The following is a 13,797-nucleotide window of genomic DNA, read 5'->3' on the forward strand; positions in this document are numbered from 1 at the left end:
TGAACCACTCCAACCTTACAAATGATATAAAAATGAACTGTAAATATTGCTGAGTTGTTGCTATCCTTGGTGAAGCAGAATACAGCACTCTTTGAAGTACATGCACTTGAACCAGTAGCCTGTCTGAAAGTATACTGATACACTGATGGGTTATCTCTGCCTCAGGAACCCCTCAAAAATCCCCCTTCCACTTACTTTCTTACATTGTGACCTCCTTGAGGAGCCCCAGTCCCTCAATTTGGACATAAATAGAACTATTAATCTTTGATAGGACAGCAGTAATAATAGCTGCACTTTTGTGTTGCTATGTTGAGACAAGTGGCGGGACATTTTCTCACGGAGCTCTCCACTGAGAGAGGTCACAGAAGATACCCGCCATCTGCACTCTCTCGAAAACGCTCCCTTTATATAAAGACATAAGATTGGCTCTTGGATTGGCTTCAGTGCTCAAATCCGAGTGCCATCGCTGTTGGCTGACAAGAGGGGTGCACCGGTGCCTGTGATGGGCGCCTGAAAGGGACAGTGAAGCTCTTGAGATCACTTCATTTGAACCTGATGAATTTGGAGGGACAGCGTGATTACCTCCTTTTTTCCTGAGCAGCTTGGGGTTGATTTTTCCTTTTCCTTGAGTACATCACATCACAAAAGGAAACACAGCTGGAGAACAAAAGCTCCCTGCAAAATGGTATGTGCAATTTTCCATATTCCAAATGTTTATTAATTTTCCTTTTTTTAAATATACCTCTTAGACACACTGATACAGAAGCCAGCGTGCAGCTGGGGAGTTGTGCAGGGTTTTTCAAAAGGACAGCAGAAGCAGAGCCAGCTCATGTGCATGGAAATCAGCAAATTGTAGGACACCGACGCACAGTGACACGTTGCTGCTGATCTATCACTCGACCCGTCTCTCTCTCTCTCTCTCTCTCTCTCTCTGTCAGAAACACTCTCTCTCTCCATTCGGTGCTGCGCGCGTCCTGCCGCTCTGTCTGACTCCTCGCCAAGACTTTCCTGTTGGACACACACTCGCGAGCGCACGCCACCTTATTTTATTTTTCATTCTCTTGTGTTTTTTTGTTTTTGTTTTAGTCTTTCCTTTTACAAACGTGGACTATTTCTCGGAGGTAACAATGGCCTGAGAGATGTAGCGCGATCAGCAGCTCTGATTAGGGCGACTGAATGCCGGCGCCGTGCGTAAGTTAGGAGCAGGTGGATGGAGAGGCTGGCGGGATGCAGCTTTCCAGTAGGTCAGAGCCGCTTCGGGGGCGGCAGGACTTCGCATTCTCGGGTTCTCGGGACACTTTTGCTACTCTGGACGTGATATGAGGATGGTATTTTTCTGTGGAAAAGTAAGTGATGAAATTGGTGGGGGCAATGAGACTGATCCGATTTTTATTATGATCTTTAAAAAAAATCATGTTCATTCATGTGCGCACTTTGCTTTGCTTGTGCGCACTTTAGTGGGAGTCTGATGTAAGTTATATTTTGGCGAGGTTCAGGCTATGATGAAGTTGCGCATACACATAATGGAGGAATTTCACTTACTTCTACTTGCTTAGTCTTTGGCAAGAGAAAATGTTCAAATAAAATGAAAAAAATTGCCGCGCGTCTCTTTCTGATATAGTTTCTGATTTTCTTTAATGATTAGGGCAATCATGCAAAAATCATTGGAACAGGTGCAATCCAGAGACAGCAGCTGCTTGGCAAATAAATATCTCTATCTGTCGGTTAATAAGTCAAAGGTTCGGTGCCGTGTTTCATCCCCCTGTCACTGAGATGAAAGACAAACCAAACCTGCTCATTATTCAGCCGCTGTTTTCCGCGCCGATGTGATGGAAAGTTTCCTGTTGGGCGCGCAGTTTGCAGGTAAGCTGTGAGGCTGAGCCGTGCCACTGCCGATTCCTCGGCATCACTGTTCGCACAGCCAGAGCTGAGCCAAGACGCAGCTCCTGACACCCATCCAGCATTTTTTGTGGGAAGCAAAGCTTATTAGATGTTTTTTCTTTTGCAATTATTTTAATAAACCAAATCCCCCTGCTTAAGTTAAAAATGTGATTATCCTGCTTTATAATTAAATTACAAAAAAAGCTACTAATTGCGCATCCCTCCTCCTGCTAGCAAATAACACTATAAAATCTCTCTCTCTCTGACACTCCATCCTCACAGACAACTGTGGCGAGCAGAGCTTCATCTATTAACAAATGCTAATATTAATTTTAGAGAATTGCTGTTTTATTTATTTTTTCTCAACTGAATATCTCAGTTTTGCGTGTTTAATTTCAAACGTGATTTTTGTAAAACACATTTTTTTTTTATTGTTCAGTAGTTTTGGGGGGGGTTTTCGGGGGGGGGGGGGGGGGGGGGGTTAGCAGTTTGAGTCGCCGTTCCGGCGCTTGCAGTTATCAGAATCAGAATCAGAATCAGAATACTTTATTGATCCCTGGGGGAAATTATTTACCACCAGTAACCACAAGTGTCGCTAAAACAAGGACCACTAAGCAGGAATAGATTCCAAATTTTGATTCCTAGCACAGTCCATGTTCATGAAACAACAGTGTAGACACCAATAATTAGTCTAACAAAGGATTCCACTGAAGGTCTACACTGAAACTAATCTGAAATTAGTAAGTTTTACATGTTAAACTGTCCATGAGAGGAAGGCGAGGCAAGGTTTTAAGGGCTTAAACAGTTAATTGCAAGAAAATCAGTTTGTGGAATGATGTCTAGTGTGATCCAGAGATGTAAGCATTTCACTTGCCATCTCCTGAATACTTGTAATCTTTTATGACCTTGTTTACTCAAAGTGGATTATCTAAACAGCTTTACACAGGCCCATCTCGTGTAAATAATGAAAGCAAGAAGTGGACTATTGTCCTTGCTGAGCCAGACCTGTCACTGGATGGGGAAGAGTGAGTGATCTCGCTCCAGTGTCAGAGCTGTTTGTCCTCGAGATCAATTGAATAAACATTTGTCTTCAGCTCCCCGATGCCCTTGGCGTTCTCTTGCTCAGGCGTCCTTTTTTTTTCTTTCTTGCATGTATGCATAGGTGGGGGAGGCGTAAACACATATTAGCACACTCCCCCGACCTGTAGCATCACAGGATTTATGGTCTGAGTGAGAAAGGAAGAAAAAAAGGCATCAAATTCAAACACACAGTCACCTTGATCTCTTCCTGTCGGCTGTGCTACCTTTGCCTGACATATGAGCAAAAATGTGCAAATGCAAATGTTGGCTTTTCAATAAGTAAACAGCTTGATGTTTGAGGTAATTCCCAGTCCCATAGTTGGTTTACTTACTGTTTTTCTTTTTGTGTCAAATTAAGGAGAAAGTGGCAAAAATGTTATATTTATGAAACTGCACATCATGTACAATTTAGTGCTGGCTATCTCCTCTCCGCTGCTGCGTGCCAAAAATGTTGCTGTGAGCGAAATAAGCAGCATTAAGGATAATCACACACAACATATAGAGGTACTATTTAGAGGATTCTCTAGAGAGAATATTGTACATGATGCTCTGGTGAGGTGTGAAAGCAGTTATGTAAAGTAACCTTGCAACTGTTGCCATGGATCTTGGAGGACTGTTATTATTTTTTGTCAAACGAAATGGTCCCTGTTCTTCAACCCAACTTATTGCTTTCTATTCTGCTGTCTCTCTCCCCACCCACCCTTCTCTTTTACTGTCTCTCTGCAGCTGAGATGTGATAATTGATGCTCCTCCTATGTGAAAATTTCTGAGTCATCCTTATCCCTAGAGCCCCACACCCTTGGAAGTCAAAGTCTTATATTCCCAGGACCCCAGGCTCTTACCTTTATCCTTGAATCCATCACTCAAAGCCTCTTTTAAATGTATTTCTGTAACTTTTATTAGTAAAAGCAGTTCTTTGAAACATGTCATTTGAACCCTTGACTCATTAATATTTCCCATCATCACTGTACCCTGGATTAGAGAAACCCATAACCCTTTAGGAAATTAGACCACTTTGCTCTCAGCAGTCATGGCCTTGGATCAGTTGCCCTTCCTCCCAACTTCCCCTAACAATTCCATCCCTGAGCCCTTCTGGTACGACATCCAAGGGAATGACTCCGACCTGGGCTTCAACATTTCCCAAGACAAGGAGCATCACCAGGACAAGACCAGCTCAGTGGTCATTACCTTCATCTACTTCATGGTATGCGCTGTGGGATTGTGTGGTAACACCCTGGTCATCTATGTTATTCTACGTTACGCCAAAATGAAGACGGTGACCAACATTTACATCCTCAACCTGGCAGTGGCAGATGTTCTGTGCATGATGAGCCTGCCATTCATCGCCCTGCAGCTGGCGCTGGTGCACTGGCCCTTCGGAGAGGCTCTGTGCCGAATGATCTTGAGCGTAGGTGGGTGAAAAGCATATGGTTAATGGTTCACAGCGGAAACTCGGCAAACATTTTGATGCTGTTTGAACAACCATTTGAGATGTCAAATCTCGGTTGAAAAATGTGATTAAAAACTGTTTTAAATAACTGAAGTCGTGCCAACACGTAGTTGGTGCTCAGTCACATCAGACTTGGTGTTAAAGTGTTCCATTTGCTAAAGAAAGGTAATGAAATAGATACAATGTGATGCGTTTACATGATTTCTTGTTTCTAGTCTGTACTATAAGCAAAAACTGGTTGTGTTCGTTTTTTTCATCGGTTCTCACAGCAGCATACATGTATTTTTTAATCAAGTGTTACTGAGTCTAAACTCAACTTCTACCTTTCTCCACTCCTCTGCTCTTTCTTATTCTTTACACCATCCCAGACTCTCTCAATCAGTTCACCAGCATCTTCTGTCTCATGGTAATGAGCATCGATCGATACCTGGCTGTGGTTCACCCTATTAAGTCTACAAAATGGCGGAAACCCCGTGTAGCAAAGCTAATTAACCTCACAGTATGGGGTGTGTCGTTGTTAGTCATCCTGCCAACTCTGATCTTCAGTGGACTGAACAAGGTTCCAGTGTGTGGCATTGTGTGGCCGGAGCCTCAGGATGTCTACTACACGGCCTTCATATTCTACACCTTCTTCATTGGGTTCTTCCTGCCGCTGGCAGTTATATGTATGTGCTACCTGCTCATTATAGTCAAGGTAAGAGTCCGCAACTGCACGCTCTAAATTACACAACAAAAATCCAACAAGATTTGGTTACATTGCAGATTCAACGTTTTGGTGGTCCACTTCAATTAGTTTGAAATGTTAGCTCAGAAATCAACAACACTGCCACTGTCTCATGAAAAAAAGCTAATAACAGTCTCCTTTTCTTTTTTAACTAAATAGATTTTTTTGCTTTAACTAATATGCAGTACATACATAAAGGAAAAGAACATTAATCCAGATCCTTTGATCCTATGCTTGCACTTATGACACTATGCATACTAAATACTTCTTTGTGATTGAAGTAATTTCCACATGATTTGCATTTGGGAAATCTGGTTCTTTTCCCAGCTACAGCATTTTGGGAATATTTACAGTCTTTTGAAGATACATATTACTAAATCACTTTATCATGCATAAACATCAAATAATGCCACAACACATAGAGTGTTGAAACCTGAAAATGTTCCCTGGTAGTTAGCTAGCTATTTAGCACTGAACTCGCTATTTTCAGTTACAGTGCAGCCTTTTGCTAGTGGCTGAAAATTGATTAGTAGTGTCTTCCTTTCTGTTTCGTTGCCAAGATGGCAGCCACTGTGCATACCGAGTGTGCACTTTTATTAGTACATTCCAGAGTCCTCAATCGTCAGAATCAATTAAGCTAGGCGGCTAACATGTAACATGTAAATATGTTAATAATGTCTGTTTAAACACTTTTCTGTCATTAGTTTAATGTTGGCTTGCAATAAAACGTGTCCGTAGACACAATTTTATCAACCCATAGATCACTGTTGTTTTTACAACAGGGTAATAGGACTTTGATTTTGGCTAGCTAGTCCTGAAAGGCTACCTAGCCCAGCTAGGAAAAAACCCGATAATACTAGGATGTTTCTATGGAAACACTGTACTTTTTTATTTGGGAACTTTTAAGCCACTGACAGCCATTCCTTTTGCCAGGTGAAGTCATCCGGATTGCGTGTGGGCTCCACAAAGCGTAAGCGTTCAGAGCGCAAGGTGACCCGGATGGTGTCCATCGTGGTGGCGGTGTTCGTCCTCTGCTGGCTGCCTTTCTACATTTTCAATGTTACCTCTGTCACCGGCTCAATCAAGCCCACCTCTGCTGTGAAGAGCACGTTCGACTTCGTGGTGGTGCTCGGCTACGCTAACAGCTGCGCCAACCCCATCTTGTACGCCTTCCTGTCAGACAACTTCAAGAAGAGTTTTCAGAATGTTCTGTGCTTGAAAAAGGTGGCAGGCCTGGATGAGGTAGAGCGCAGCGACAGCAGGGCAGACAGGAGCAAGATGATTAACGAAGCTTCGATTATTAATGCCAACCTGTACACTCACAATCCTACCCTGCTCAATGGCGAACTGCAGACCAGCATTTAAAGGAGTGCCAGTAACAGACTGACAGGCTGCCAGTGTACTGTGGTAACCCCAAGTTAAAACACAAATGAGAAAACGGATGATGTAAGAACTGCTCGTGGACACTGATGCATGAGCAAAGTCGAATTGAAAAATAAACAATTTCTTAATCTTTTTAAAGGTCAGGGGAAGTGCACTGACTCGAGCTCAAAATTCTTGTTAATTGGGTTAATGAAGCAACTTGAGCTTATTAACCCTAAGGCGGAGCAAGAATATGTATTTTACTCAAGTACTTTTCAGAGATAAGTGACATGAAACATTTATAAGAATGCTATTTGTGCTTGCCAGCTTCAAGCTTTTATGGAGTTGCCCGAAATGATCTTGAGGAGGCAGGATGTGAAAGTGGAGCGTGGTGGAAAGGACGAAGAAATATTTTGGATAGTACTCCAATGGCAGAGAGAAGTCTGAGGGGACCGAGTACCATCCTTGCTCTAGTTGACTGATTTTTTTCTCTTTTTTAAAATGTGTGTGTGTGTGTGTGTGTGTGTGTGTGTGTTAGCTAAAAAACTTTAGGCAACGATTTCTCCGGATGTGGAAGTACCATGGAGAGAAGTAGGCAAAACATTTGATTGAAAACAGCCAGCTCTGTAATTCCCCAGAGCCTCGAAGATAAGAATCTGAGTCTACAACCTGAAGGTTCATGCTCATATTTTATTCATATCAGGTGATTAGTCTGGTCTTACATGATCAGCGGGGCAACGAAACGGCAAAGCCGACAAACAAAGGATGTTATTTTCTCTCCATTCTAGCTGGTATCAAGATGGAAGAAGCTACAGATCTGCAAACCTCTGAATATTACATCCTGGATTATTGATTTAGTGAAAGAATGGGAAACTGTGTCTGTCTCTAACCTTGTTCCCTTACAACAGTTTGACTTTGTGCATAGGAAAAAGGCTTTCTCTCAACCTCTTGGGAAACTTCACAAATGTGGATGTGTTGAAATCAAAAACAATTTTAAAGGAAAAACCTGCTATTACATTGTGTATTGCTGAGTTTGTAAAGTCCCATCAAAAGTATTTTTACCGTATCCTGAACTTTACATTACTTTGTGCCGTTGTAAAGAGCCCCCATAAGTGTAAAGTGCTGTGTTTTGGCAATGTAAGAGTTCCCAATTTAATGTCGTAACACTCTGCTCAGACTCACATTTGGTTCAGCCAGCGTGTGCCTGCAAAGATGCCGAAATTTCACAGAAGGCGGACAAATGTGTCATGTAACCGAACAGGGAAGGAGAGAGAGATGGATGGATAAGGAGACGCAGAGACATAAAAAAAGAACTAAAGCTTGTGGATGCAGTGTATGCGCTGAGAACACAACACACGTGAGGACAATGCTTTGAAGACTGAAGTGTGCTGTGTTAGCATGACTGACAGGAAGAGATCAAGGTGACAACTTGAAAAATAATGCATTATTTCTTCAAAGACACAGTGTTTCCAGAGCCGGGATGTATTTCTTCATAAATAAATGTAAGGATAGCTCAAACATGCAGTTTATACAGTGTATTACATTTAAAAAGTCATTTGTCGTGGACTTGTTTGCTAAATGGTAATAAGAAACACGACCACGAGAGGCAGCATAGTCTAGTAACAATTGATGCATTTGCACTTCCGTAAAGTCCTTTTTTAAGGAATATTAAATGGAGTGCTTTTGTTGATTTCCTGTGTGATGGATGTCCATATTAAACATGTAGTTTGAAATAATGAGGCTTGTGTATGTACAGGTAACATCTAAGATCCAAACATTTGGTCTTCGTGATTAGTTTTTTCTAGAATCGGCTCTCTAGGATGTCAGTGAGACGGAATATTCCTAAAATTATCATCTCAGGCTTATAGCTCTTGCTGTGAGCACGAAGCTCTGCCTTTTCAGACCTTCTGCTTGCGAGGGGCAGCCAATCAGAAGAAAACTGGCACTAGAGCTTGTTTCAGACAGAGGGTGAAATGAGGTGCTGCATCAATGCTCAGTATGGTATAATTTTGAGCTTTTACTGCGCAAAGCTACTCTAGTAAACCCCAAGAATAATTCATGACATGGAGTTGGAAATTAGCATAATAGCCCCTCTTTTAAAATCAAGGACACTGCTGCTGGGAACATGTCACACATTTCCGGACACATTCAAGTTTTATGTCCAAATGAACAGTTCAGCAAAGTTTAGATATATGAAAATATCAGGTCAAAACAAATTTAAAACCACATGTAGTTGGTCTTCACAGTCGCTAGAGTTTGTTGTTGCGGTATATGGCAAACAGCATTATGATCAACATATTTTGAATAGTATTTCACTATCTCTGAATTGCATTTAATGCATTGAATTAAGAGCGGAAATAATAAGTAGACAGCTATAGCTCAAATTTGCGACCAAGTCTATTATTACCGGACATTTATATATATTTAGATCTATATTTTGAGACTCTGGGTTGCTTGCAGGGTGGTTCAAGCCTCGGCAGTGTTGGTCTGTCAGTTCACTATTTTGCTAAATTGATCAGACCTCTTTGATGAATTAAGATGTTTTGGCGATCCCTTAACATTCCATCAATTGCCATCGTCAGGTCTGTCATTTACACTATTTGATAATGTGGTTTAAAATCCAATTACCTGCAAAACTAATGGAAAGAAGTTATTGGTTCAGCAGGTTTAAACGCCTGTATACATATTTAGTTAGATACTCTGTGTTCCAGAACATACAGAGCTGAATAGAGAGCATGGTATAAGGGAAACATGACTTTTCTGTCCAGAATAAGGCCCAAAATAAAATAGTGAGTTTTGAAAAGTGCCAATTCCATTCATAGTCTTCATCAGGATTTTGACCATGACCTACATAATACTGAATCAGTCAAAAGTAGATGTCCAAAATTTAAACAGCAATGCCTCTGATTAGTTAAAGCTGGTGTTGTAATGGAAATGTTCAAACCCACTAACACTTAATGAGCATGAAACGTAAGAAACCCTAATCCCAAACACACACAACACAAATTATAAAATTCATTCAAAAAGACTACAGTAATGTCAAGGATTAAATTCAGGAAGTTTGGGAGATATTTGCTGAGGAATGTAGTAGTTCCTTCACCATTCAAAGTATTTATATAAACAGATTTTCATGTTACAGTTCACCTGGTAGCTGCTCAGCTTGGGTCAAGGCTTCAAACATTTAATATGAAGGTTTCTTGGAGAAATTCCCTTCTGGAACTAGAGCCCTTGGAAAAGTAGGCGCTCATTGATGCTGACATCCTGACAATTATATTATACAGATATTTAGCGAGTGTGTTAACCTTTTAACATTGTGTTTAGCATGTTAGCATGCTAGCTTTCCTTGAATTTGCAACTCAGTCAGAAACATTAGCAAGCTAACATGTTAGCAAGGAGTAAAAATGTTCAATAAATATCTGCATAATAAACTGCTATCAATGTAAAGATGTTAGCATGCTAAAGTCAGGGCTTAGATTAAGTAAAGCCATGGAGCCACAAGGGCTACAGGATATGTTTAGCCTCTTTGATTTGGAAGTCTTCTTATATATCAGATAGTGTTTATATCGTCCATCATTACTAATTTTAACTTACCTACAGCAACTGGCTAGCAAAAACATGACCAATATAGATATAATTTATTCTGTATGAGCAAAATGGGCTTCAGCAAAAAGATCTTCACAATAGCCTGAATTTAGAAACCCTTACCACGTCCACAGAACACATCCCGTTCTGTTCTAGCTATCATGATTTTACTCACATCCACTTCCACAAGACACCTTCACAACACCTGGTTCCCAGACTATTTGTCAAAGCCTCTACAGCAACAACAAGATTGCTGGGTACACGCTCCACTGTCAGATTGAGTTGGTTCCAGTATATCAGTCAGGCCGGAAGCTCGCAATCAATGCAATCAAAAGAGATGAGGTAGAAGAGGCTACTCCTAATAATATTAATGTGAGGCTCTGCACACACAGAGAGGCAAGTCCCAGTTTGTAGCAGGCAACACACCCAGTAATTTGTCGTGACATTCTGTCTGTGTTGTCACTGCTGCAGGTAGTATTTCCAGCAGGGTCAGTCGCACCTTCAGTAACAGGTCAGAACAGGATTACAAAGATACCCTATGAATCATGTTTATGGAAGTTTGTAGGCATGCTGTGATTTAATGTGCTTTAGCCCTGTTTCATACTCTGTCACACAGACATCCTTGTACTATAGTCTGAAAAATACATGAAATGACGATGGCGACCGGACTGTGTATGTAACAGCAATCAAACAGTAAACAGGAACCGTAATGAAGTATATGCAGTATATTTTAGTATGTTTTCCTTTTTCTGCTTTACTAAATAACATGTGCACCGCGGTGAAAAGACTCATTTCAGATCCTCACCCACTGCAGTTAAGGTATTTAGCGTCTTCAAGCCTGCAGTGTGAGAACTGATCTCCCATCATCCAGAGTTAATTACTTGAACTCTCTGTGTTTTTCTGTCTGTTTCTTTCTCAGTCTTTCAGTCACATTCACGGCTGGTGGAGTGAAATGTGAGCTGACGCACTTTTTACACCCACCTAAAGTGAACGACGAAATGTACTGAACCATACTGAAGAAAACACACAAAACACCGTTTCCACTGGCTACTCGGACACGCTAAATGTACTTACGGGACCATCGTGGTGTTTAATAGATGTTGGTGAAGATAGTTTGTGCCAAAGCCAGTGTAAATGTAGTGCTCAAAGGAGAGCCGGGGGAATGAGACGCTGTTTGTAGTAGCTGCTTTCTTTGTCATTTTGTGAAGTCAAGACCTGGAATTAGGTCATTTTATTCACAAAAAATTTTAAAAATGAATAAATAAATTAGCAGGTATCTTGGTTAGTTACTTGCTGGGTACAATTCAGCACCTAATGTGAAAAGGGCAATCGTCTGCCTTTCAAGGCCGGTGCCCATCACTGTATAGTGTACAGACGAGAGGCAGAAGCAGAGGCACGGGAGACCTCTGGCTTCTTGTATGCCGTTTCTTTCCTTGGAAACATTCGTTAATTTGCGAAGGGCTAATAGTGCATTCCTGAGGATGCACCTTTCGTTATAAACATTCAGTATGTATCTTCTGTTTGTTCCTGCATGGGGATGGTGGCTTAATATTCCACTTTTTGCATCACAGTACCAACCAAAACCAGTGTTACACACTTTACTAGGTGATGCTTTTTTCGTTTTTGGTAATACACAGAAAGAAAATGCATAAACATGCACCCTAGTCTCATAATAGGCCATACTTTTCTGTCATTTTAGGTTAAAATCAGGAGATTCTGGGTGAATATCACACTATAATCCTGACTACACCAACTAGTAATAAACTGCTTGATACCGGCCATGTGCAGACGTGATTATGTACATTTCTGTGCTGTTACTTTTATTGATGTGCCTTGAACCCAATCATGTAAAGACATCAGTGTACAACAAAACTTCATTCTCACCCTTACTCCCCAGACACCAACCAACCAAAGGCCTTTGTACTCTAGATGTTGGTAACTAAAACATAACAGAGATGTAGAGTGTATTACTTTTACTGCTATCTCCCCAGCGTACAAAGCTTCTGTTTGTGTGCTTTAATGTCAAAAGCTGATGTTTATTTGTGACTCTGTTGTTGCATACTGTAGAATATAACGTGATCAATGATTGTAATGGACAGGTCAGTGTCCTTGTCTCTGCAATTAAAATGCGGGCCATGGTTAAACTGGTGTGTTTGTGAGTTACTGAATGCACGTTTGGCTGTGAGTATGTGTTAGTGTGGACTACTGCCTAGCTATTAACATTCCTGTTGTCTGGGGGGATGTCTGATTCCAACCGTATTGAGATTTCCATAATCATTTACTCAGCATTTACTGTAAGTGCTGTTATAAACTGTAAAATATGAGCTGTATTTCTAAAAAGATAAACATTTAAAGCACTAAACCATTGATTTGAGAATAAAAAATGCATTTGTGATATAACATTTAAGCATTGATTTTAGTGCATTTCAGAGATAGTGTTTTGATATGTATTTGTCTGACTAGGTATTACATTTATGATTCCTCTTTTATGTTTTTGAACTTTGTGTTTGTGCAAATAAGCACTACCAGGATCTCCGTAACATGTTAAGCTAATTAGCGTCCTCATATCTTCTCGCTGCTTCTTTCAGGAGCCACAGCTGATTACCTGCATCCATCTCACCCCATCCTTAGCGTCGTCTTCTGCGATAGTAGTCATGGCAAATAAGGCTTCCTAAATGTTAATGTCGCAATGTGAGCTTAAAATTGACAGATAACCATGACTTGCAAGGGCTGGGTCATGTGACAGATGACGGCACGATGCATTTTTTTATCTTTGAAGTTTCTTTCACAGCTCCCAGATCCGCGCTGTCACTCCCATCTCTAATCTGGCCAACATTCCAACATTTGTCGCAGTCGTTTACATCATCTGCTTCCAGTGACAGCAACTTTTAGGAGATCTGGGGTGGGTAAACCCTGCCGTCTGAATGGAAACGTGTACACAGACCGACACATTCGCAGGACCATAAATCCTGCTTCCGTCACACGAGCCTAGAGACCAGTTGGCGATTTCCGATCACTTAGGCAAAATAAAGGATTCACTGACCACTTGGCAGTATGTTCCTGGAAGTTCCTGGCTGTCACTGAGTAAAGTCACTCAACAAAAAACATTTTCGGTGCTAGCAGATTGCTGTCATCAATCTAGTTTGTATGGAAGACACCGACTTGTTGGCAAATACTAATTGCGCACCAAGTCAAACTCAAAAAATGGTGACACAAATCGAAAACTGAGATATTGGGGGGGGGGGGGGTTACCAAAAGTAAAAAATGCGCCTAATCACAAACAACAACGAGTTCACCAACGAACAATCTCAACCGTAGCACATTCTTCACATTTTCACTACAAAATGGCAAGTAGTTGGTAAATGTGTACACAGACAAGTCAGCGTTTTTCATACAATCTCTGAGGAAATGTAGTTTTTAGGTAGCACAACCTGTTGGCAACAATTTCATGCAGGTACAGGAGCACACACACCCCCCCCAACAATATCTCTTCAACCCATTAGGTATTGCACATTTTTGCTTAGGGTCACTGACTGCTCTCCAGGCCACCATGGCTGGTTCTTTACTGATTTCACAGCGACCACTCACACCATTTTTCTCTAGCGATGGAGCGATGGTAGCAACGTTGCCATGGTGTCGCTGACAGGTCTCTATCCCTGTTCGACTGAGGTCCATGTTAGCCTTAGAACTTTTATTAGGTTTAAATCTTCTAGCTAAA

The 13,797-nt window shown here is 41.2% G+C and overlaps 1 protein-coding gene across 1 annotated transcript; it reads left to right on the forward strand.

Annotated features, from left to right (window-relative positions):
• The first annotated feature begins 927 nt into the window (after window positions 1-927).
• LOC113027646 (somatostatin receptor type 2-like) lies at window positions 928-8,233 on the forward strand. The gene is made up of 4 exons (XM_026177303.2): window positions 928-1,346; window positions 3,688-4,373; window positions 4,780-5,105; window positions 6,069-8,233. Exons 2-4 carry the CDS (start codon window positions 3,992-3,994, stop codon window positions 6,498-6,500), a joined length of 1,140 nt encoding a protein of 379 aa, XP_026033088.1. The 5' UTR covers window positions 928-1,346; window positions 3,688-3,991; the 3' UTR covers window positions 6,501-8,233.
• The last annotated feature ends 5,564 nt before the right edge of the window (window positions 8,234-13,797 follow it).

Source organism: Astatotilapia calliptera, chromosome 8 (assembly GCF_964374335.1).
Source record: "Astatotilapia calliptera chromosome 8, fAstCal68.1, whole genome shotgun sequence".
In the NCBI taxonomy this organism is placed as follows: Eukaryota; Metazoa; Chordata; class Actinopteri; order Cichliformes; family Cichlidae; genus Astatotilapia; species Astatotilapia calliptera.

Bases quoted from the DNA above. Each gene is read 5' to 3' on its own strand.
- LOC113027646 (XM_026177303.2), top strand. From the start codon at position 3,992: ATGGCCTTGGATCAGTTGCCCTTCCTCCCAACTTCCCCTAACAATTCC. The intron at 4,374-4,779 runs GTGGGTGAAAAG...ACACCATCCCAG, and splicing joins CCGAATGATCTTGAGCGTAG to ACTCTCTCAATCAGTTCACC. The intron at 5,106-6,068 runs GTAAGAGTCCGC...TCCTTTTGCCAG, and splicing joins ACCTGCTCATTATAGTCAAG to GTGAAGTCATCCGGATTGCG.